The sequence below is a fragment of the Rhipicephalus sanguineus genome, chromosome 1, assembly GCF_013339695.2.
Source record: "Rhipicephalus sanguineus isolate Rsan-2018 chromosome 1, BIME_Rsan_1.4, whole genome shotgun sequence".
In the NCBI taxonomy this organism is placed as follows: Eukaryota; Metazoa; Arthropoda; class Arachnida; order Ixodida; family Ixodidae; genus Rhipicephalus; species Rhipicephalus sanguineus.
Window position 1 is genome coordinate 273300775 of NC_051176.1, and position 23908 is coordinate 273324682.

Below are 23908 nucleotides of genomic sequence, written 5' to 3' on the forward strand. Positions count from 1 at the left end.
AAGGAGCTTGGCCTCTGTCGTGTGCAAAGCGCTTCTTAAGTCCCTTTCGCCGCAGTACTATGGTGTCATGCAGAGAAGCGTAGTAAGATTAGGCAGGGATTACTAGCGGTCACGGGGCACAACGCATCTGGTTCATTAATTACACACACGCGCCTGCACCGTATCTTTACGAGTACGAGTATGATCGTTGACGTCTAAAAACTTTACGTCAATTATTCAGAGTTGTTCATGACGTCGCTGCGGCCCTGAGAAACACTAAATCAAAACGTATGCCAACTTTCTTTTGTCGCATACTAATTTTCCATGTTTTCTGGTGATACGAATTTCGAATGATACGAATATTTTTGGTAACCCCGCGAGATTCGTATCACCGAGGTTTTACTGTATTACGTTATACCCACGAACTTCTAAATCTCATCTGCCCACCTAACTTACTGTCTCGCCCTGGCGCGTTTGCCTTCTCTTGGAATCCAGTCAGTTACTCTCAATGACCAGCGGTTATCTTGCCCACGCGCTACGTGCCCTGCCCATGTCTTCTTGATTTCGACTGAGATGTCCTTAACACCCGTTTGTTCCCTGACCCAATCTGCTCTCTTCTTGTCCCTTAAGGTTACACCTATCATTTTCCTTTCCATTGCTCGCTGCATCGTCCTCAGTTTAAGTTGAACCCTCTTTTTAAGCCTCCAGGTTTCTTCAAAGCTCCATAGGTAAGTGCCGCTAAGATGCAGCTGTTATATATCTTCCTCTTGAGTGATAGTGGTAAACTATCATTCATGATTTGAGAATGCTTGCCGAATGTGCTCCATTCCATCCTTATTCTTCTAATTACTTCAGCCTCATGGTTCGGCTCCGCGGTTACATGTCCTAAGTGGACGTATTCCTTAACAAATTCTAGTGTCTCGCTACCTACCGCAAAGCGCTGTTCTCTTCCGAGACTGTTGCACATTACTTTAGTTTTCTGCATATCAATTTTCAGACATACCGTTCTGCTTTCTTTGTCCAATCCAGTAATCATGAGTCGCAATTCTTCCCCTGAGTTACTTATCAATCCAATGTCATCAGCGAATCGCAGATTAGCAAGATACTCTTCATTAACTCGTATCCCTAACTCTTCCGAATCTATAGGGCCCTGAAAACCTCCTGTAAGCACGCGGTGAATAGCAGTGGGGAGATCGTGTCTCCCTGCCTCACACCCTTCTTTATTGGGATTTTGTTGCTTTCCTTATGGAGAACTATGGTGGCTCTGGAGCCACTGTAGATATCTTCCATTATGTTTATATATTGTTCGTTGACGCCCTGATTCCACAGTGCCTTGATATCTCGACCGAATCAAATGTCTTCTCGTAATCTATAAAGGCTGTATACAGGGGTTGCTTATACTCCGCGCATTTCTCTATCACCTGATTGATAGTGTGAAGGTGGTCTACTGTCGAGTATTGTCTACTGTCTAGATCGCTCAGCGTCTTTGTTTTCGCTTTTTGGTGTTTCATTTGCAGCCCGTCTGGTTTTGGGACGTTAAACCCCAGATATTATTATTATATTTGCAGCCCGTCGCGACGCATCACGCGCGGGCTAGTGCTCGGCTCGCATTAGCGTTTACAACACGAGCGTTTATACTTATACAGGTGGTTGAATTTATGCTGGAAAAAAAAGATGCTATGGTTTTTGACACGCAATGCCATGTATTGTAATATTGTTTGCCTATTCAGAAGTCAACATAATGTACACAAAAGAAAACAGAGCTAGCCAACTATTCTGTTGACATAAAAATATATTGGGACGTAAAGCCCTAGCAATTACATTAATACATGTCGTCCACGGCCAGGAGCCAGCTCTCGTTCTGAGGCTGAGATCCCCAGTATTCCGGAACAGACATTGACGCAGGGGCGGATCCAGGGACCCTCTTTGGGGGGGGGGGGGGGGGGTTCCTTAATTCGAGGGGGGGGGGGGGGGGTGGGTATTGCACAGCTCGCAGTAATTGAAGGGGGCGAGTAGGCGAAGACACATTCCTTCGCATTAAGGTGTGCATTTTTCAAGTTATTGCAGCCTCCTTCTCTCATGCTTGTGATGCGCTGCCGGTGGACACGGACCAGAAAAAACGAGGAAAACAACACAGGGTAATGCGCAAACTCACAACGGGGGGTGGGGGGGGGGGGGATGGTCATGCATATTTACAGCAGCCCAGAGGGGACTTTGACGGTGCCCAAGAAGCCTTTCATAAACACTGTTGGCAGTGGCACCCTGTTAGGTGTGTCTCTCTCTTCTTGTTTGTCGTCGTCTTCGCGCCTATTACTTTGGGTAGGGCTACCTTGGGTAATCCAAGAAGCCTTCGTTGGAAATGTGCATAAGGAAGCAGAAAAGGGCAAAGATATGTGGAGAGAGAGAGCACAGGGATGAGATTCTCCTTTCCCCTTTTCACAATTGCCTGCTCTTTGGTAGAAAAAAATACAGACCTTACTTCGCAGCTCGTGAGGGCATATAACCCTTTCTCAAACAAAGCATTGGAATGCTTCACCTATTGAAAATTCAAAAGCTGTTTCCTCCTATTCACACACTGTATTTTTTTTTTCCTGAATGTCCCTCGCTCCTCGGGTCCCAATAAAATATCCCTTCTACTCTCGGGAGCGTGACGATGATCAATTTGGGCTTTTATCGTCACACTCAAGAAGGCGATGTTCACATCCAAGAACGCCCTTCTAAGGTCATTTAACCCCCACTGTGCGATCGAGTGCCAAGCTTTGCTGAAAGGCCTCATTGGGCACTGTCAGGAGTCGCCCACCGGCCAGGAGCCTTCGAGGCAGCAGTGAGGAAGACGTACGGCGATGTTGGGAGATCAAAGGTAAAGAGATGTTTACTTGATTACATACTGGTAGCGGAAGCCTCTTCCAGCGGGACGAAGCCCGGCTTGAATGTCTTTCGGACGATTGCTAAGGAAAATATTGTTCACTTCATTTGTCCAATAAGGTAACAGTCTCCACACGACGCTCCGAAGGGGAATAACGTGTAGCACCTCCGTTCGACCCCAGGGAAAGGGAGAGCCGAGCCCGTCAGATTTGGTCAGATCCCCCAAACAACCCCCAAATCAGGGGCGTAGCCGGGGGGGGGGGGGGGGGTTAACCCCCCCCCCCCCTTGGGAAACATTCCTGGCTACGCCCCTGCCCCAAATAAGTGCACCATAAGTTCCATGCGAATTACTCGACGGAGCCGATCGTTATCTTCTTCGTAGTGGCGGCGACTATGCGACATCGCCGACTCCAATGTAATCCCAGACGCATGGTGACCGATTCCTGCACCTGGAGACGTGTTCCAAGAAAGGGCTGAGCGTGTCATTAGTGCGAGCCCCCTCCTCTGGCTCGCTTCAGCTCAGTCACAAAGCTTTTTTGTTAATATTTCGGAAGATTTTTTGTTTTATATATCCACTGGTGGTGACCTGTGTTGCCGTCTTCGACCATGTGTCTCTAACAAAAAAAGAAGAAGAGAGAGAGAGAGAAGGGAAGGCTCCTTTCCTGCTGCCGCTGTAATGGCCACGCTTATTTCAACGACCTCAGTAGACTAGCGGTTTGGGCTTGTTGGTTTTCCAATTTTGCTAAAGTGACATAGCGCGAAGCAGGATGGGGAACACATCAACAAGGAAGACGAGCGCTTACTTCCAAATTAAGATTTAGTGCTTCTTACAGACATGGGAAAAGCAGAAAGAAGGATGAACAAAACAAGAAATGCGAAATGCAACCCAAAAAGACCTCCCTCCGAACGCCGTGTGGCCGCGCTGGCGTCTTCCAGAATTGCTAACTCCCTTATGGGACAAGCGTATAATACCCCTGACACATGGGTAAAAATACTTTGCAGTAAACCCTTTTTGTTGCTCTGAAGGACCCTTTCGAGAAAGAGTTGCGCTGATGACACACAGCACCGCACTAAGTTCTCTAGGTGGTTTGTGGCCTCCGCGATTAGCGTCGGTTTCTCAGATGAGCGCCGTAAGAAAAAAGAAAGAAGAGAAAAAAAAAGGGCACGGCTGTTTTTTTCGGCTGGAGAGAACACATTTTTAAAACCACGCTGTTGGTTGGCACCCGTTGTGCAGACTACAATGCACCACACTATGGACAGAGCAAATGACACTGCCGGAATTCAACGTGGCGGCGCTAGCGACGTGATGCGGGCGTACGAAGGAAGACATCACTGCCACAGCAGTGCATTTTTTTTTTGGGGGGGGGGGGGGGGGCACGCATATTTACAACGTCACAGAGGGTTCACAAGGATGGCTTGGTGAGCTAGTTGGTATTGCATCTTGAAGGCTACAGCGCACAAAGACGGGGACAACAGAAGAAAGCACAAGACGAAGCGCGGAACTGCAACTGATACTTTATTCTCTGAAGGAGGAACCTTATATGCGCGCATAAAGCCAATGAAAGCAATATTAGGCGCAGCACCAACATGAGATAAAGTTACAACAAACCCAACACTCATTATTTTGCACACAGCCTAAGACATGATTACGTTAAAAGCAAAGCGCGCAACGTTCGCTATGCGCAGCCGCGGCGAAAAATGGCGCGAGCGAAAAAGAAAAATACCAGCAAAACGCAAGATCCACGCGTCTCTAAGGGCAACCGCGAAGGAGACCAATCGTCGCACAGAAAAAGCGGCGGAGAACGGGAGGACGCGAAAGGGGCGAGGAGGGAGAGAGGAGGACGCGCGCGCGGCGGCGAGTACAATGAATAGCGGCAATTTCCAAAGCCCCTTGATCTAGGAAAGTAACGACATAAGGTCCCTATATTTATAAAGGTAGCGACAACTACACGCGCGCCCTCTCGAGGGGTCCAAGGGGCAGCGATAGCAGACGACGCGCCGCTCGCTCCCGTGCATATTGCTGGCGCCTGAAACCGAACTCGTTGCTCGCTTGAACCGCTAAATTATTAATATTTGTGACTTAAGATACTCATCAGTTATCAAACTACAGGGAAAATAACGTTAACGAGCACGGAGCACGTTAAATATTGACATAAAACGCGTGCTTTTCCGAAGCAGGTTCCAAGCGGGTTCCCCACAGCAGCAGTCATGCAGGCCTTTTTTTTTTCTTTGCTCCCGCGGACGCACCGCAGAATTCAATGGAGGCGCGTGATTTGGAACCACTTGCGCGCCCCAGTGGTGCAGAAAACTGAAAAATGGTGATAACAAGATCGAGAACACTGAAATGAACGTTCTTTAAAAGATTAGTTTCTTCCGAAAGCCGTGTAAATGGGGCGTGCTAATTTAAAAGGAGTTTTATGGAGCGCTCCATCATGTTGACGTTGTTTCTCCCGCATATAACATGCTTTACATCTGCATCAGGGGCGTAGCCAAGGGGGGAGCTGGGGGGGGGGGTGTCATTTACCGGCTCAACCCCCCCCCCCCCGAAATTTTCCACTTTTGCTTGCGCATATATACACGCACACATACAAACGCACGCACGAACATACATAAAGTATGGTTGAAACAATCCCCCCCCCCCCCCGAAAAAAATTTCTAGCTACGCCCCTGATCTGCATCTGATATAGTTTAGTTTGCGTCATGTCCACCTGTGTCTGAATTTTTTTGTCGCTTTCTTGTGCGCTCATGTGCAACACAGGTGCTTAAAGCGTCGCATCTTGTAATGACTTCGTGGATAATACATTGTCAATCGATGCGTTATCTTGACGTGAAAGTAGGTTTGCGCGGGTGTCTCCTAACTGACCAAGACGCTTGCGCAATGTCAGCTCGATCAAGTGGCGCGAACAATAACGCATCTACCACAATAACAGAAGCGCCGTAGAAAGATTTTTCAGAATAGTGTTTTGAGGTTCGTGTCAAAGAAACTAGCACTCGGTTTACCTGTGAGAGGAGACATTCTGTACCTTGAGGATAAGTAAACGCCTCTAGTAACGTATTATGATAGTTCACACGAAAATGCCGTTGCAATATGTAGCAACAGAGTTGCAATTGTGATTTTCATTAGGCAAAAAAAAAATATAAGAGCCAGAATCGGGGTGCAATATCAGCAGGATGTTTTATTTTCATTCACGCGCAACTCGTTGGTTGATACGCAACTAAAAGGAGTATCGTATCATATTCAGCACCAGAATCATTGCTAGTGCAATGTTACGTTATGAAGTAGTAATGCTTCGAAAAATACAATGTCAAGAAAATAGAAAAGTGGTAATAGTATATCACTGCACAAATATACACTGATTTGCACATGGCACAGAAGTTTCACTGCGACAAAAGGTGGACGGAAGACGATATCTCGCACTATCAGCTTGTTCTTTACAAACAGCGGCTTTATATTCCCGGAAGTGACAGTGAGGAGAGGTAGCACGTTTTCTCTTGAGCCGAGCCACTTTTCGCAAAGAATATACCATGCGGATATTCGTGCAATTGAGATTGGCTGCGCATTCACAGTCAAGCTAATAATTTTATGAGCTCTGTAGTCGGATACAGCCCAAAAAGCACTTAGAAAATAACGGTCTACATGCAGTGAGCATTGGTAGACGTGGTATACCTCGAAAATAACAGTCTACATGCAGTGAACATTGTAGATGTGGTATCCCGTGACGCAAACAAGCGCTCTTTCCGAAGGTCCATTCAAAGTATACAGCTTAACAGGGACAACTGCAGTGCCTTTACGATAAGCATAGGCACTCATCAGGTGAATGGTCGTAAAGGAGACAACACCATAATCAATACCGGTGTCACGCGGGAACTTTTGATCGTGATCGGGGCCGACCCGGATTAGGCTCGATCCAGCGATATACTCATCGACATCTGGCTCCCAGATTGCGATTTGATTTACGTTTGCGCCAAACGCGATCCGGATAAGTTTGTGCCGTATAGTAGCGATGATTGTTGATTGCGATCAAGAAATTCGATCGGGATTGACTCTGATCGCGATGAAACGTGCCCGTGTGACGCCGGTACAAGAGATAATCTAGTTTCTTATTGGTAAACGGACAGCGCTTTAATGCAGGCGTGACTAAGACGAGCCATTTCGGCCGCAGCCTGCTAGATAGATAACAGCTCACTTGCGCTCACCTTCGCTATCACGATGTTATTGTTTTTGTGTTGCGCAGTGCTTGTTTTCTTTTTTTTTTCTTGCGCCGGATCGCATTTATGTCATTATTTTTGTGTGTGGACACCCCCCCCCCCCTCGAAAAAAAGAAAACAAGAACCTCATATGAAAACGAACGCCAGTAAGGGTCATAATCATAGGCGTGCGCAGGGTTCGTCGCAGCGCCCCCTTCCCACTTACGTCAATGTATGGCGCTGACATTGCGCCCCCCCCCCCCCGGAGTCGCAGCGCCCCCCCCCCCTCCCTATTATGTCAATGTGTGGGGCTGACTTTGCACCCCCCCCCTCTTAGGTGATTTGGGGGGGGGGCGGCCGCCCCCCCTCTGCCCCCCCTGTGCGCACGCCTATGGTCATAATCGTTCTTTTTTTTTTTCAAACAATCACGTTAAGCGGATCCTAACAATCGCGACAAGCGCGATCGAGAAGCTGTATTGTACGCAGCGGAAAGCAGGTGTGCATTTCAGATTGAATAACAGTCGCCGAAATGCGCAGTGATGGAGTCTCAGCATATTATTCAGCATATTGAGAACAACCCCATTTTTATGCAACGCGAAAATAGCCGAGAAAAAGAAGAACGTTTATGAGCATCCAGAATATTTAAAACGCAGCATTTACTGAAAACGAACAGTTTTTAAAATCAAAAGCAAATCATCTGTAGCAATGTATATGTAGAGAGAGAGACAGCTACATTTTCTCTAAATTTGACGTGATTTTTTATATTCATAGAGATGATTAGATGATTTGCTTTTGCTTTTCAAAACTGTTCGTTTTCAGTCAAGGAAGAATCTGCAAAAACAGACTGTGTAGGCTGGGCCGCCCTATACCGCGAGAACACAGCAGTGTTTAATAACATTTTGGAAATATTACCGTGAAGCTTAAGAAGTACAGCCACGTTTAACCTGTTCTGCGTGTGAGCATTCCATCTGCAAACTTCACAGTCTCAGTTTGGCGTTGTAAATACGATGCATACGGAGAACCTGCTATGACTTATTACGAAACAAAACATGTGGCTGAGAAAGCAAGCTATATATACTTCGCAGTAGTCTTCAGGATAAGCCGAGTGTCAATTTCTTTACTGTGAGAGCCCTCTAATATAAACAGGGTGTCTACCGAGTTGACTTTTCGAAATTCCCTGAGTTTTGCAGGTTTTCCCAGAGTGTTTTTGCTAAAGTTCCCTGAGTGAGGCAGAACTTTGTTTTATGTCAAGATGGGTAGAGACCATATCACTCGGTGATGTCACTCTCTAATACGCACGTTAGAAAATAAAAACGACTTAATCCCATTTGAATAGTACATAGAACAGTTAAACCTCAATATAGCGAAGTTGGTAAGAGCGGCAACTCACTTCGTTATATCGAAACTTCGTTAAACTGAAATTCGACCTTTCATGCAGGCATAGTTACTGAAAGATTAATCTTAAACTGAAAATGCCACAAGAATGCTCGACTAATATGGCAACATGAAAAAACTTTTTTTTTATTTTTTGCGTGAAAAAAAAAAATCAATTTTGTTGAGCCTGAGGTGCAGCAATCACAGTTAGATGCCTTGCCAGAGTGTCACATGTAAATACTAAACAAATGCGGGTTTAATGCACAGTGGAATTGAGCTTGTTCTGCTGCTGCGGGTTGTTGTCAAATCCTCGCGCGTTGCCCAGAGCAATGCAACGCCTTTGCTACCATGTTGCCCAGCCGAACCATTTGCTCTCCACGAACGCAAGACATCGAAAACCATCCCACGTTAGAAAAAAAAGAGTCACAGTTTCACCGCGACAGCAAAATAGTAAATGCGATAGCAACGACGAGGAATTTTATATGAATATAGGCTAGCAGCTCGCTTCTTCAGGAAACGCAGCCGCTGCACTAAGAGAAGTGGCCTATCTATGGCTCAGGGGCGGATGGGGGGGGAAGGGTACCAAAGCTGAAGCCCCCGCTCAGCAGTGCATTTTGGTGGGTCACGCATATTTACAACAGCCCAGAGGGGATTATGGCGGTGCCTAAGAAGCCTTCGTTGTAAATGTGCATATGGAAGCAGGAAAAGGTAGAGCGATGAGAGAGGTAGAGAGCAGGGCAAGATTCTCTTTACCCCTTTTGGGCAGTGGCAGGCAAAGCAACCTGAAAAAGGGGGCAAACTCAACAGGCAGCCTCACAAAGGAGGTGGACAAGAAGCACTGAAGGGAGGGGGCGGGGCTGGCTTAAGGGGGGGGGGGCGTAGCGGCGATCGCCCTCCCCCCCGCCTTAATCCGCCACTGCTATGGCTTCAACGGAAGTTTTGCAATTAGAGCACAACACCTACAAAGGTATGAGCCGTCTGCTGCTCCCCACTAAAGATACCGCGGCGGACGCGACCACGCCCGCTGGTACAAAGTACGCACTTCCTGTCGGACTCACGCAGCCCCCCCCCCCCCTCCCCAACCCGCCGGCTCCTATCTCCATGTGCCCATCGCGCGAACGAGACGGTCGGCTCGTTTCATCCTTGCTTAAAGGAGTACTGACACGATTTTGAGACATCGCAAAAGGGACATTTTCCGTTTCCTTGGTATGGAGTGTCAACGCTGTCCACACAGCGGTGTCGGAGAACACGTATAAAATATTTTAATTTGACTTTGAAGTTTTCGTCGCTGAGCATCTGCAAGCCAGCCCCACTGCAATGGACATTATCCCGACGAGTCAAGACAGTTCCCCCGAGTTTGCGAGTCCTGCGTCCTACATGCAGCCTAAATCGCAGAAATCACTGTCAGGGTCACTGAACGACAGTTCACTCAACGTTGTTTATGTGCACCACGAGCAGATGACGGATTTACCTCTAGTACGTCGCGAGTTTCTGTATCCCCGTGACGTCATACTGACATGAAACGTCACTGAGAACATAGAGTTAATATACTGAGAAGCCGCCCCTCGATATCGAAACCAAAAGTGTCTTTTTAATGTCGCCGTAATTAAAATATATACGATGCATTCCCAGGCACCACAATACTCGTTTTAGGTGTCTCGACACCAGTATTTTTATTTAGAGCAACAATCGGAAAATTTTTAAAATTCGTGTCAGTACGTCGTCGACAGCGCTCGCGCGCTTTCGCTCGCGCATTGAGCACACGACGCCCGGGGTGATGTAATCGCGATTTGGACTTGATAGGAAGATCATGGCGAAGGCAAAAAATTCTCGTCGGAGTGTCTATATAATTCCTATCGCAAAAAAAAAAAAAAAGCAATATAGCTGCGCGCTAACATCGCATGAAAGCACGGCAACAGCCTGAATTATGGCACATCCGATTATGGTGGAAACGTTACTGTTTTCCGACATCGCGCGCCGAATCGAGCAAATGGGACCCGTGCTGGTGTCGCGAATTTCGGTCGCCGCTATGCCTTGGCTCTGAAAAGTTTTGTAATTCGGCTTTTTAGCAAACATCCACGTGGTGCGGCTGGTAATTGCAAGCTGCAGCCCCCCAAAATATCGGTCGACTGCCTAAAACTTGTTTCAGCAGTGCCCTCATCGGGAAAAAAATGAAAGAAAAAAGCTTTCACTTGCTGTGAATGGGCCCGTTAGTTACGCTAGCTCTCGCCTGGAAACTTATTTTATTCTTCACGGAGTCCTAAATAGCATCTTTAAAGCTCGGGATCAGAGCGAGTGAGCTCTCCGATAACAGCCAACAAACGTCGTCTTTTTTCTCGCCGATCGGGATGGCTTGCCAGATACCAGCCTTGTCGAAGACATCCGCTTCCTGAACGATCGCGATCGCTTGCAAGATAACTCAAGCTCGTTACATGTACTGCTACCGCTTCTACAACTAATCATGCTTGTTACTTGACACGCGGCGATAACAAAAACACCATATCGGGCGCTAACGCACAGCACGCGCGAGAAAGAATACAGAACTACACCGCGTAGTCACAGAACACCCTGACAACATTGCGCGATACGATGTCTCGTGGTTCATGGTTCCCGCATGCCACGCATTAGCCGGATTCTCTCCCACATCACCGCTCCGAAGGCGATGACAGCATCGAGGTGCGCCACTTCCCCGCTGCCGCAGCGGCCGTTTGATTTGAAAAATGCGTTCACAAAATATCGAGCCAGCGCTACCGTGACTTTCGTTGCCTTTCAATAAAGTTACTGTGCATTTTCCCTGATGGGAACACAATTTCCCTGAGTTTTCCCTGAGAATTTCCAGACTACCCAAAATCCCTGAGAATTCCCGGTTTTCCCGGTCGGTAGACACCCTGATAAAGTCTTTCTCAAGAAGACCAAGTTCGGTCGATTAATATTTATGGAAACCTCATTGCGCTGGTTGTGTATAGCTATACGATTATAAATGACTACGAATAACGTTAAACCGCCCCGCATTGTTTCTTTCCGTATAGGTCGTTAGCTGTTCATGATTGGTCGAAATTTTCTGGGTCATGCTCACAGCACCTGCTCGTAGCACGACGCAACAAATGGCGCGTTAGTGATCCACCGCGTAAATGCCACTTACGCATGGCTGCGTAAAAAACAATAATAATAAACTATTTTCAATAAGGCGTATTGTTAGTCATTGGTTCTTCGCTGTTCGTCAGAAATTTTCGGTGTGCCATAAAATTTCCTCCTTGTTACGGAACGTCACAAGTCGGCGAAAACTCGCGGCGTTAAAAGGAAGTGTGTACATAAGCACCGCATTACTGTGCTTAGAGAGAGAGGGAGAGAGAACAACTTTATGAAATGCCTGCAGAGATGATGAGGCTCCCTCCACGCAGGGAGGACGAGCTTTCATCGCGACGCGGCCATTACGTCAGTCTCGTGCGTTGTGCTCTTCGAGGCCTTGCTCCCGAGCTACTCCCGCGGGTCCGAGAGGGCCGCGGCCCACTTCTAGGGGCGTCGCGCCCCTTCTCCTCGGTTTCGCTCGGTAGCTGTCTCTCTAGGGCTGCCGAGACCTGCTGGACGGCCTTGAGTTGTGTGTCTTGATCGTAGATCCTCGTTGCAGCCTCTCTCGGATTTACGCTACAGTCCCAAAGGATGTGAGCCGCGGTAGCTCTCTCCTTCACGCACAGTCTACACACGTCACTGAAAAATATTTTTTTTTGGAATAGCCAGACAGTGTCTCTTTCTGAACGTAATTCAAGATGGCCGCCCGCTAATCACATTGGCAGCGGCTGCTTACAGCAGCGGGCGAGACGGATTCATATGTGTATAACAGATACTTTCATTTGTAGTATAACGATTTTGAGCTGTTTTTGCGCGTACACGACTATCTGTGAACTCATCGTTGCTGACAAAGAGGTAGAGAGAGAAATAAACATTATTAGGAACAGACAAAATCCTTTGCAGGTGGGCAGCCTTCTTAGTCTAGAAACGCGTGGACACTGATAAATCCCCGGTGAGGTAGATCAAGTTACGAGACAAACGTGAAAGCTGGGCTTCTCAGTGTACTCGAGTGCACTGCCTTGTTACAAGCCGCCGCGACCGCTGCAGACGACCATATGATAAGCAAGGCGAAGCAGGCTAATCGGAGACTAAAGTGGGAATTGTTTTTAATCTACTGGCTAGGCACAACTAAAATACTCGACACTTCTGCACACTCATCAACTCACAGCAGCTTGGATATGGACAAGTGGCGATGCCATTCATTTTCAAAGTAAAAAACTATTTCCTGAAAAAGGAGAGCGTTTGATATAAAACGTTTACTGGTTCACGCCCGTATTTGCGTCGCCGATTACTTGAATTTCAGGCCAGGCAGAACAAAATTAACATTACAGCAAACTGTCATGATTTTTAGAGCCCCAGCTGAGCGACAGCCTCCTCGGCAATGCTTGAGCACAAGACGCGAAAGCGTGGAATAGACAGCCCGCACCGCAGAGAGCCTACCGTGCGTGGCCATGACACACGTAGGACAGTTGTCACAGCAGAATCGTAGGACAAATTTTATTACATAATTACATTATTGCTGCGTTCAAGTAAAACTTTGCCTCACTTGTTAGTTTCCCAATCTGCAGCCGACAATGACTGCTGTCGAAAGTGGGGCGGGGGGCTCCGCTCCCTAACTTTTTGCTGTGGGGCGACCCCCTTGCCCCCCCCCCCCCCGCCCGGTAGATACGCCTATTCAAAGAACACTGTTCCTTGTCGAAACAAAGTTTTTTCGGCCGATGTATGGCAGCCACTGCTTCTTGCGCAAGCAATCACTCTTACCTTGGGGAATTGTAAAAAGTGCATAACCGTTCGCACTCTCGTTGTTGCAGTTAAAGGCGCAACAGCACGGCATAGCGCCCACACAAAGCACAGAAAACAAAGCGCGTGCAACGTTCGCTACGCGGAGCCCCGGCGTAAAATGGCGCGAGCGAAAAAGAAAAATACCAGCAAAACGCAAGATCCACGCGTCTCTAAGGGCAACGGCGAAGGAGACCAATCGTCGGCGCGGAAAAAGCGGCGGAGATTTGGGATTCTTTATTTGGGAAAATTAGGTGAAGAGTGAGGGTAAGTGACGCAGTAACTGTCTCTCAGGCGAGGACACCACAACCACGAACCCTGGGGGGAAAGGGGAGAAAAGTATAGAAGTTAGAGTGGAGGAGGAGCGGCGGAGAACGGGAGGCCGCGAAAGGGGAGAGGCGGGAGAGAGGATGACGCGCGCGCGGCGGCGAGTACAATGAATGGCGGTACTTTCCCAAGATCAAGGGGTTTTAGCTGTTTTAGCACAACATGGACAAGTGTGGCCATCTAGCTTCAAGGAGCCCAATTTTTTTTTGTGACGTCAGTTCTTGTCTTCCGTCCGCCATCACCGAGCACATACGTCTCAGTGACCGCGCTGTTTACGTTCGTGCGCGGATCGTTCGGCGTAGTGCGCGTGTTTTGATCGTTTGCCTTGCGCTTATGACGAACGGGAATCGGTCAGGACATTATGCAGCCTGCAGTGTCGTCAGTGATGTCGCATGTAATGGTTGAAACGACTTCGCACGAATCACCTACAGCGGCGCTCAAACTGTACAGATTTCGTCGCTGAATGCTGCATAAAACAATAACATGTTTGGCGCCCAGTCGGTGTTCGTTTCACCGAAGAGCTAAGAGGGCCTCCCTAAAACCAAGGCGCGATCGCTGTGTTCAATTCGGTGCTTCACGTTTCGACAAAAATTGACCTTGCGCATAACTCCGTAGTGATACATTCGGCGAAAAGATGAGGGGATTCGGAAGCATAACTTGCCTGTTTTGAAGTGACACCCGCACACACAAACGTTGTGCACCTTCTGAGGTCCTTCCTGTTTACGCGCGCATAAGCAATGTGCTCCGCTTCTCGGACAGCTCTTTCGTGCGGTCGCACGGGTTTGTGATCACGTTTGGCAAACAGTACGTCCCCGCGTCTGTTTTTTTTTTTATTATTGATTTACACTTCTCGTGCAGCAGCCAAATATCGCGCAAATCGCCGCTGCGACGTGCAGCGTTGACGGGAAATGCGAGAGCCGCACGGCTTGAGTCGGTGTCGTCTGCTGCCATGTGCTCGGTAATGGCGGCGCATGCCGCGAAATCATATCCCAGAGTTCTGCGGTGTGACGTAGTTGCAAGTTATGTATAGTCTTCATCGGTCATTTTGGTATAAAATCTCAGGGCAACTATACTCGTCAATGGGAGGGAAAGGGTTAAAATGTTTTGGTGCTAGCTCCTAGTAACATTCGTTAGAATGATGTCATCTAACCCAAATACCTTGCTTTGGAAATGCACAAGCACAGATTTTACGTCCCAAGACCACGATATGATCATAAGAGATGCCATAGTGGGTGGCTCCGGAAATTTCGACCATCTACACGGGTGTTCTTTGCATTTCACCCCCATCGAAATGCGGCCGCCGTAGCCAGGAATCGAACTCACGCCCTCGAGCTTAGCAGTGCAACACCCTACGTGCCAAGCAACCACGGCGGGTCACTGGAGGCTTGTAGGTGTGTAGCTATCAGCGGGTGTAGAGGGATAACTATAATAATTTAGAACACAATGCATGATCGCTTAGTTTTATTTATATATAACGTCATGAGTTTGAAATTCTTGTACATTAGCTGACAGAATTAATAAAACGCGTTGCGGGGCTAGTTGGTGATACATTCTTATCTAAAAATTGTAGCGCTATATTAGACGAGGACAAGAAGAAAGGTACATGACAGGTCAGGCGCTATCCTAGCGCCCGTCCTGTCATGTACCTTTCTTCTTGTCCTCGTCTAATATAGTGCTACCAATTTTTCAATAAGAATAGCTGACACAAAACTCATACAACAGCACTAGGTTGAGAGAAATAAAACATGCATAATGGTACACAATGCTATGACCCTTCAATATTTAAGGTTGTAAAAAAACAAACAGATTCATCCATATGACCACATACTTTTGCATGTGGATTAAGTAACAGGCCCGAAGGGAATGCAATACTACGGAGTATCAAGAAAAAAAAAAAAAAAGGCCGAGTTGTGAGCCGAGAGGCACTGAAAACGAAAGGCAAGCAATGCAAAGGCAAATGGCATAGACATGGTCCTACCCTTGTCAATGCCACCTTAATGATTTTGACGTGTTGATCTGGAGCAAACACTGGGAATTTGATGGGTTTGAATATGTCCACACAGTCTTCTACAGTAGCACCACACCATTTCATTGCAGGACTAGCAAGCACCCTTCGTGTGCCGGCTCCATTTTCTACCTCAAAATATTTTCTTGGCTCCTCCCCGTTTGCCGATGTACTTATTTAAGAACATTGCAGAAGTTAGTTTCGGTAAAGGTGCCTATCGCCACAGACTTTCTACTCTCCAAAGATGCTCTCATTTTAAAGTCACTGGTGCTAGCTAGCTCCTTAGTGGCAACCAACACAGCAATCAAGCAAACTGTGCTCCGATGTATGACAAGTGCAGCACCATTGCATTTGCTAAATATACCCTGGCCTACATGTAGAGAAATAGCAAATGACTCCATGGCAAATTGACATAAAACTGCTAAAAATAAAAAAGAGCATGCTCCAGATCAATACTGCACTTCGACATTACACAGCCCACTCATCTGTATATTCAGTGCTTCTTGAGCTGACATTGAGCAATGAGCTTGAAAAGAAAAAAAAAGGGGGGGGGGGAGGGAAGTAGGAAACAATAATTGATCAAACTAGCACTCTGTGCTCGAGTAGGAGAGGTCTGCTCCAGGACCTCAGGTAATGCCTGTTTTGAAAGGTCAAAATACCCACGTTCTTCATAACAGCACAATTACTAGTGCTCAGTTAATGGCACATGTAGTGAAGTCAAACAAGAATACCTCATTTGGAGAATGAGTTCATTGTATTCATCGTATTTCATTGGAAGTGTATAATTACACAGTAGAGATCTGCATGCCATCATTGAAAGCCTAAACATATGAAGATCACACACACACGCACACACACACATACATAACACACAAAACTTTCGTCCTTTACTTTCAATAAGCACTGTTTTCGCCCTTTACTTTCAATAACCACTGAACTTGTTTAGCACTTCCACTATGCACAATATCTGCTGTAAAATAAAAACAAACAACCAAAAGGGAAACCACCCCTAACTCGCACTATATAAGCTAAACTTTGTATAAACTTTCAGCACACACCTAGTAAGCTGTCACACAGAGTGAAACAAACTAAAGAAAAGCTGTTCTACAAAAGGTTTTATGGCGATGAAGATGCTGCCGTCTTTAGAAACTTCCGAACACATTCGGTATCCCTAGCGATCCATGCCGCATTCAGCCTGATGTTCTCCAGGGACTGCTGGACGACACGCTCCACACCAGGAAAGTAGTTCTGGCTGAAGAACAACTGCAGTGCCAGTAAAGCTTGTCAGACTTCATTCCAGGTACATCAGCGTTTTTAATTCCAAATATAGTCAAACATGGATGAAAGCCTGAAGAAACTATTCCAACAACCTAATGAAACCAACAGACAGTGACGGCAAGGAAGGTATAGGGGACATTACTGGAATGTTTTTCAACTGTTGTTTAGTACTTAGTAGAGCTGTGCACGGGCCGTATTTCCGAGCCCGAGCCCGGCCCGGGCCCGCTGACTTTGTCGAAGGCCCGCCCGGCCCGGCCCGACGTACGAAAACACAATCCCGGGCCCAGCCCGGCCCGGCTTTTTGAAGGTTCGCTGCTAAAACAAAACATTGTTTTCCGGTAATTTGGCATTTTATTGACCATAACAAATATCATCAAACGACACACGACAAGCAGTCTCTATTACACAGATTACAAATTACAAGTAGACAGCCTCATGCCAGCAACAATGGAGTTCGCTCGCCAAAGCCGTCACGTGTATGGGGTATGCCCATGCAAGCGTCAGCTTTCATGAAGGCGACCTACGTCGGGTCGCTGTCGCGTGCATTTTCACTCATATCTAACGCGAACAGTCGCGTGGCGCCGTCACTATAGCTCAGGTGGTGTTACTTCTCTGTCGGAGTGCAACAGAGGCAGTGCTTTACCTGCTCCCCTTTTGTTTGAAGTAGCGAATGGAAAGGAAAAGCGGTAAAGGATGGTCGCGGAAAAGGCGCTGCATGCGTGCTGGAAAACAATTCCCGCTCATCTCTATATTTCGGGCTTGAGTCGGGCTTTGCGCTGGGCCCGAGCCCGGCCCGATAAAACTCCAAGTGGCCCGAGCCCGGCCCGGGCCCGAGGTGAAAATACGTCGGCCCGCCCGAGCCCGGCCCGCGGGCCGGGTCGGGCTTTCGGGCTACCCGGAGCCCGTGCACACCTCTAGTACTTAGGTCCCTACCTGTGCCAAGTTGACCTTTCATCCACTTTTCTTTATTTCCTTTCCATTTGTGTCATTACTACAGTTATAAAAAAACAGAAGAGCAACGTCCTTGTGCCTTCCTTAGCTTCACTTTCTGTTGGTTTCATTAGGTTGTGCCTAACTTAAGAACCGAACCCTTGCCCCTTGCCCCTCTCCCTTCTTTCGTTAATAGTGCCAACTAGCATTTGATGTGGAAATTTATTTATTAGTTTGATGGCTCTTACAGGCACAGCCACAACCACCACTAAAAACAGTGGCCTTTTGCGAACTGCATATTGCAAAGCAGCAGCCACTGAATTTTGGACAGCGAGCTGCATTTAGGAAAAGAATGTGGCATGCCTTTTGTCAATTCTAAGTTGTGCCACAACAAGATATTTAGGATTATTAATACTGCTACTACTATACTGGCGACAAATAGCAGATAAAGCACTCTGGTTTTCTTACCGACAAATAGCTAATCAAAGAAGTGCTGCAATACTTCCTGCAAATGGTGAATAACTATACCAAGTTGCTAGATATTCTTGTAAAGGTAGAAAAAAAATCGTCTAGGTGAGGAGTTCAAAAGGAGAGACTGATGGGCCAGTTGACAGTACAAGAAGGGACACAGCGCTGTGTCCCTTCTTGTACTGTCAGACAGACAAGACAGAAGCAAGACAAGACACAGGTGTCTTGTCTTGCTTTCGCCATTCATGTGATTCTTTGCGCTACTTCCTGAATTAGGTGAGGAGCTTAGGATTTTGCTGCCTGCTCTATCCTGCCTCATTCTTAAACACCTGTGACCTTTAGGACTTGTTAAACCAGTCCACAAAAGCTTGATCACTATTGGTTGGATTTATTTCAAAGTCAATGTTTCAGTGCATCTAGTAAGGGCAAAAATAGTCTTGGCAATGACACTGCTGTTAAATCAAAAGTTCTTATAACCTACACTGGCCCTTCCACTCTTGACCATTAGCTCACCACAACAGCAACCATGTGTGCATCCCATGTGTGCATGCTCCAGCACCTTTACTTACACCAGAGTCCTTCAATGCTTTTCTGGTCACTAAACTCCTCCGTAACGCTATGGAGAAAGCTTGCTATGTCGCCACAGCTGCCGCGCGGCGGCACTAAGAGCACGCGGGGGGCATTGAGGAAAGCTTCGCTGCATAGGGAGAGCTGGGGGCCCGAGGAATCCGGCAGCATCGACATTGTTTTTCTCGTTTTTCTAAATTTGTGAGACTGACGGCTGTGAGAAATGTGTGCGAGAACACGGATGGTGTAGTAGGTGAGTGACGATGCCGAATACTTGCTGCATACAGGGTTGTCGCTCTGGCTACAGAGGTACGAGCAGAAAGGTGTCATTTATTTTGCAGAGGAACGGCGATGAGAGCGATGAATGGAAACGTGCATTACCAACTTCAAAAGTGCCATTCAAGATACGGTATTTTGTTAACTTGTATTTTCAGAAAATTTATCATTGCACACTTGTGTATGTATTAACCACTCTTTTCTGTAATGCCCTTGGGCTCTGAAAGTACTTGTAATAAATAAGTAAACAAACAAATTAACTTCCTGTCGCGGTAATTTGTCAGCAACGTTTTCCCACCAGAAAAGAATGGAGCGCATGTGGTCCTCCTCAGAAGTCTTTTCACTCTTGTTCGTCACACAGCGCATTACAACAACGGCTCACAAACACAAGAAACGCAATGGCAACGCGATCAAACTGTGGGAAGCATAGCATGGAAGCACCTTTGATGATGAGCCAAGGCTCTAAGCAACAAACACAGATCTCAGAGGCCTTACTTTTGCTGACTACGTCGTCATAGGTACCATCTTGGAATACAGATCTCAAAAGCCATGCTTTTGCTTGCGGGGCCCTGAAAATCGTCATGGCTGTCTTGTGTTAAATTTAGGGCGAGTTCATTATGCAGGGGAAAAAAAGAATGCCATGACAAACTGAATGGGATTCAAGCAGGCCAGCACTGCACGGATGTGGTGCATGATCAGGGTGCAGAGAGAGAGAGAGAGAAGAAAGAGGAGGGAGGGGAGCTTTCACGGAACTATGTGGAAACTTGAAATTCACAGTGAAATTGGAGGGGGTGCTTGTTCGGTATCTTACATTATTTACACAAGTACACACCTCATGAAAAAAATGCATTTTTGCCTGGTCTGGTTAGCGATTCATACTGAAAGCAAAGAGTGCAACAAAATTTACACATGGTCTATCAGCAAAGAGGCAGAACGAGTGCTACACTTGACCAGTTTGCTGCTCGACGATGTGTGAATTTTTTTTCACGTTGCATACTGTCAGTGGGAATGTGGTGTGTTGACATGTTTGGTGGCGACTGCATGCTTTATTGTGAATGAGGCAAATGTTCAGATAGTTTCGCGCTGCTACCACCCCCAGCAAATGATGAATAGGCAAAAAAAGAGAAAGAAGTACGAAGTCATGAAAGTGCAGGAGGAACAGTGACTATAGTCCATCTCACAAGTAGGTTGCAGCACTGTGGAGGCTGCAGGGCTGCTCAGCCAATAGGAAGAGTGAAAATCCCTCAAGATGCATTCACCTCTGCTGTGTCATCTGCTGGGCATCCCATTTGTGTATGCGTGCACGAGTTACGTGACTAAAGAGTGTAGATGGCAGTTCCAGAAAAAAAAAAGAAACACCATGGTGGGCACCCGTTGACGCTGGTGCCTTCCGCCTTGAACATATGAAGTTGTCGTCATGTGCTGTGTACCCCATAAGTTCTAAACCAGCACTTGTATTTGCTTTATATTTGTGCCCTGATACTTTGACAGCAATGTATTCGTGATTACTTTGCACTGTTTTTAAGATACACTCTCAAACTCTCAGAGACAAGGCTTAGCAGGTTTGGCTGAACAAACAACTGATCTCAATAATAAGGACAAAGCATACCTGATGCTTTGTGCTCAGCATGAGCTGGCACAGTGATAACCGATTCCACCATTTATTCATTACTGACAGGACAATGGGCAAATAGCAAGCACAAGGTCACCTTAGAAGTGACGGCCATGTCTGCAAGGGGGCTGCCATGTTGCTTCTTTATCACAATTATTGCCGGTTACCGATATACAACAATCAAAGGCATACGACATACATGCAAAGCGTGATATATCACATATCGCTGCGATGTAGCATGTGCCAAACAAACGCAAATGTCTCAACCTTGCCAATTATAAGGCTGTCACATATAGAACTATGTTTTGCTGTGCAAGCATGTGGCTTGCTTACACCTTGTAGCTTCCACCCTGCTGCAACCAGCTTGTGAGATACCGTATAGCAAAAGGATCCACAATGTACAGGCCACTGGATCAATTCCTCACACCCTCACGGAACCTTGACAATTCAAGGCAATATGAGAATTATCAGTTCATAATTTCAAAGTAACAAAGCTACAAAATATGTCTGAATTCATCTCTGATCACCTACCATACAGTCCATGCAGTGATACTTATGAGGAAGGGGAATTTCCCAATGAATAAAACACCTTTTCAACTTCACAATTCTCTATGAGTAGCAACATTACTGGTTGATCCCACTAATGTGGCACTGTTCACGTGCAGGAAAAGAGAAAAAAAAAGCACTAAATTAAAATGCAAATGTAAAGAAGGTATAAAAGCAATATTTAACTGACAGGAAAGCAATGCAACTGTACCAAAAGGACATCCACGAGTTATCCACTTGTCTTTTTAAACTTACCTCTATCTCCAAAGCTTTCTCCTCAGTCGCAAAATTTTCAGTGATGCACTGAAAAATATAATTGCCAGACAATGATGTAGAATAGTCACAAACAAATCGCAAACAAACTGTAATTAGAGATCTACATTTGAATTTGTGTAGCAATAACTGTGAAAGACACACTTTTTATCGCAATTTAAGAGGAAGCTTCACCTTAGGGCAAACACTTATTTTCCATTTAGGCACATGTGAAATTTCAATACACTCAAACCTCAATATAACGAACATGGATATAACGAATTATCGGTTATAACGAGGCAAATGAGGAATAGTCTTGTAATAGATACAGTGTTACAAATAAACGTTTATAACGAATTTTCGTATATAACGAAGTTATTTTCGTAGCAGATGTGACTTTGTTATAATGAGGTTTGAGTGTATACTCTTGCCAAGTAACCAGTGAACCATTCTGAATGACGTCTGTTGCATTTGAAAGGGAAAGTTGAATGCCAATAACTTGGGAAGAAGAATTTTAATTTAAGGCTTAGAATAATTCCAGACAATTCGTAAGTTAAAAGAAATTGAACTTGCGTGACACATGTGCTACTGCCCCACCCACCAGAGATTGCCATGTTTATTTCTAGAATTTTGCCCTACACGCACCTTCCATGAGATAAATAAACAGACACTTTAAATAGCAATGATTTACATTTATTTCCCCTTGGCTACCAAGATATAATATAATAATATCTGGGGTTTTACGTCCCAAAACCACGATATGATTATGAGAGACGCCATAGTGGAGGGCTCCGGAAATTTCGACCATCTGGTGTTCTTTAACGTGCACCTAAATCTAAGTACACGGGCCTCTACCTTGGCTACCAAGCTCTCGAGCAAAAAATTACTTCAGAATACCAATTTTTAAATGATGCTAAGCATTATTACGCACATAAAATTACAAAAAAATAATAAATGATATTTTGTCAGCATAACAAAAAATTTCTTAAAAGTTAAGACAGAAAATTGGCTTCACTGCACTGCACTATAGAAATTCGGTGAATGTCTGCAGTCCAGCATGCAGAAAATTGTCCTGCAGAAGCTGCCATGCATGCCCTCCATGGAAACAAATCTTTGAGGGGCCAGTAAGGCTGAGAGGGAGAGAGGTCGTGGCAATATCAAGTTTTGCACACCCCTCTTTTGACACTTTCTTAAGAAAAGAATAATTTTTTTGCAGAGCTTGATGCTGTAATGGTTCTAAAACTGTAGAATGAGTACAAGTTCGTTAGAATTGCGGAAAATTCCAGATCTGGCAGGTATGCAATAGCAAAAGGATGGTGTACTCTGAAACTGCTCTCACATGGACAAACGTTTGACACAACAGTGGTGCTAGAATACAACAGAAACAAAGCTTTTGAATATGCATCATCACTGGATCATGAAGGGCTACATTGTATGTGCTGGCAGCACAGAAAGAAAATGTTATATACAGGGTGTGTTTCTGGACACTACAAATTTTTTTACAAACATCCTATAACAGTTAGGCACCTGTCATTTTCACACACAAAACTCTACGTAAAGGTGGAAATACTTTGCCGCAGCTATAGTGACATCTTGTGACTTTTCATAACCAGGTCCTATCGCAGAGGTATTGTGCATGAGGCCAAAGCAAATCCAAACACTACAACTCAACCCGAGGGCAAACCTGTGTAACATATTTTGTGTCTCTTGTGTACCGAGCTTGGGTATTGCCACAGACCAGCAAATCTTTCTGCACGCATGGGACGAATACCCAGCACTGCTCCTGTGCGTGAGCTCACAATATTGTGCTTCATTAAAGTTGAAACATCAAGAATTTCAGCAGAATTTACTACTATTTTGAACATCATGCCTATTAGCCATCTTGTACAGGAGGGAACCTTGCTGACTAAACTTGGCTGCTCCAAGTTTCACAAGCCCTTCCAGTTTTCAAGACAGCTTTCAAGCCTGAAAGTGTGGTATACCAATTTCAAAGTTCTCTGACAAACCTTGACAAGCCTCGCAATGAGGAAGCCAGAGCCATAGCGCTTCCTAACAGCATCCTTGTTGTTCTCGAAGAACCTCCACGTGAGGTCCCGGCCCACGGCAGTGATGGCACAGTAGATGATGACAAAGACAGCATCTTGCGACTTCACTTCATCCTTTACATCAGAACATAGATAGACACAATATGTAATATTGCCATAGCAGTGTACATCTTTTTCTGCTATGTATCTGTAAAATAAGAACAGTTTTGCCTGTACACAGTATACAGTTGTAAAACTGGCTTTCTTCAAGTCTTTATGTTCAGACAAGAAACGAAAGAGCATGAAAAGAACACAAATATTGTTTTTTATATGCAAGGCCATAGTGTGAGAAAACAGATGACAAAGGTA

At 46.0% G+C, this 23908-nt stretch overlaps 1 protein-coding gene across 1 annotated transcript in view; it reads right to left on the reverse strand.

Annotated features, from left to right (window-relative positions):
• Window positions 1-16338: 16338 nt before the first annotated feature.
• LOC119378988 (puromycin-sensitive aminopeptidase) overlaps window positions 16339-23908 on the reverse strand; it is a 54125-nt gene continuing 46555 nt past the window's right edge. Inside the window, exons 19-21 of the mRNA XM_037648115.2 lie at window positions 23522-23674; window positions 21519-21566; window positions 16339-16849 (exon numbers count right to left, since the gene is read on the reverse strand). Coding sequence (XP_037504043.1) covers window positions 16703-16849; window positions 21519-21566; window positions 23522-23674 — 348 coding nt within the window. The 3' untranslated portion in view covers window positions 16339-16702. The remainder of the gene's footprint in view (window positions 16850-21518; window positions 21567-23521; window positions 23675-23908) is intronic.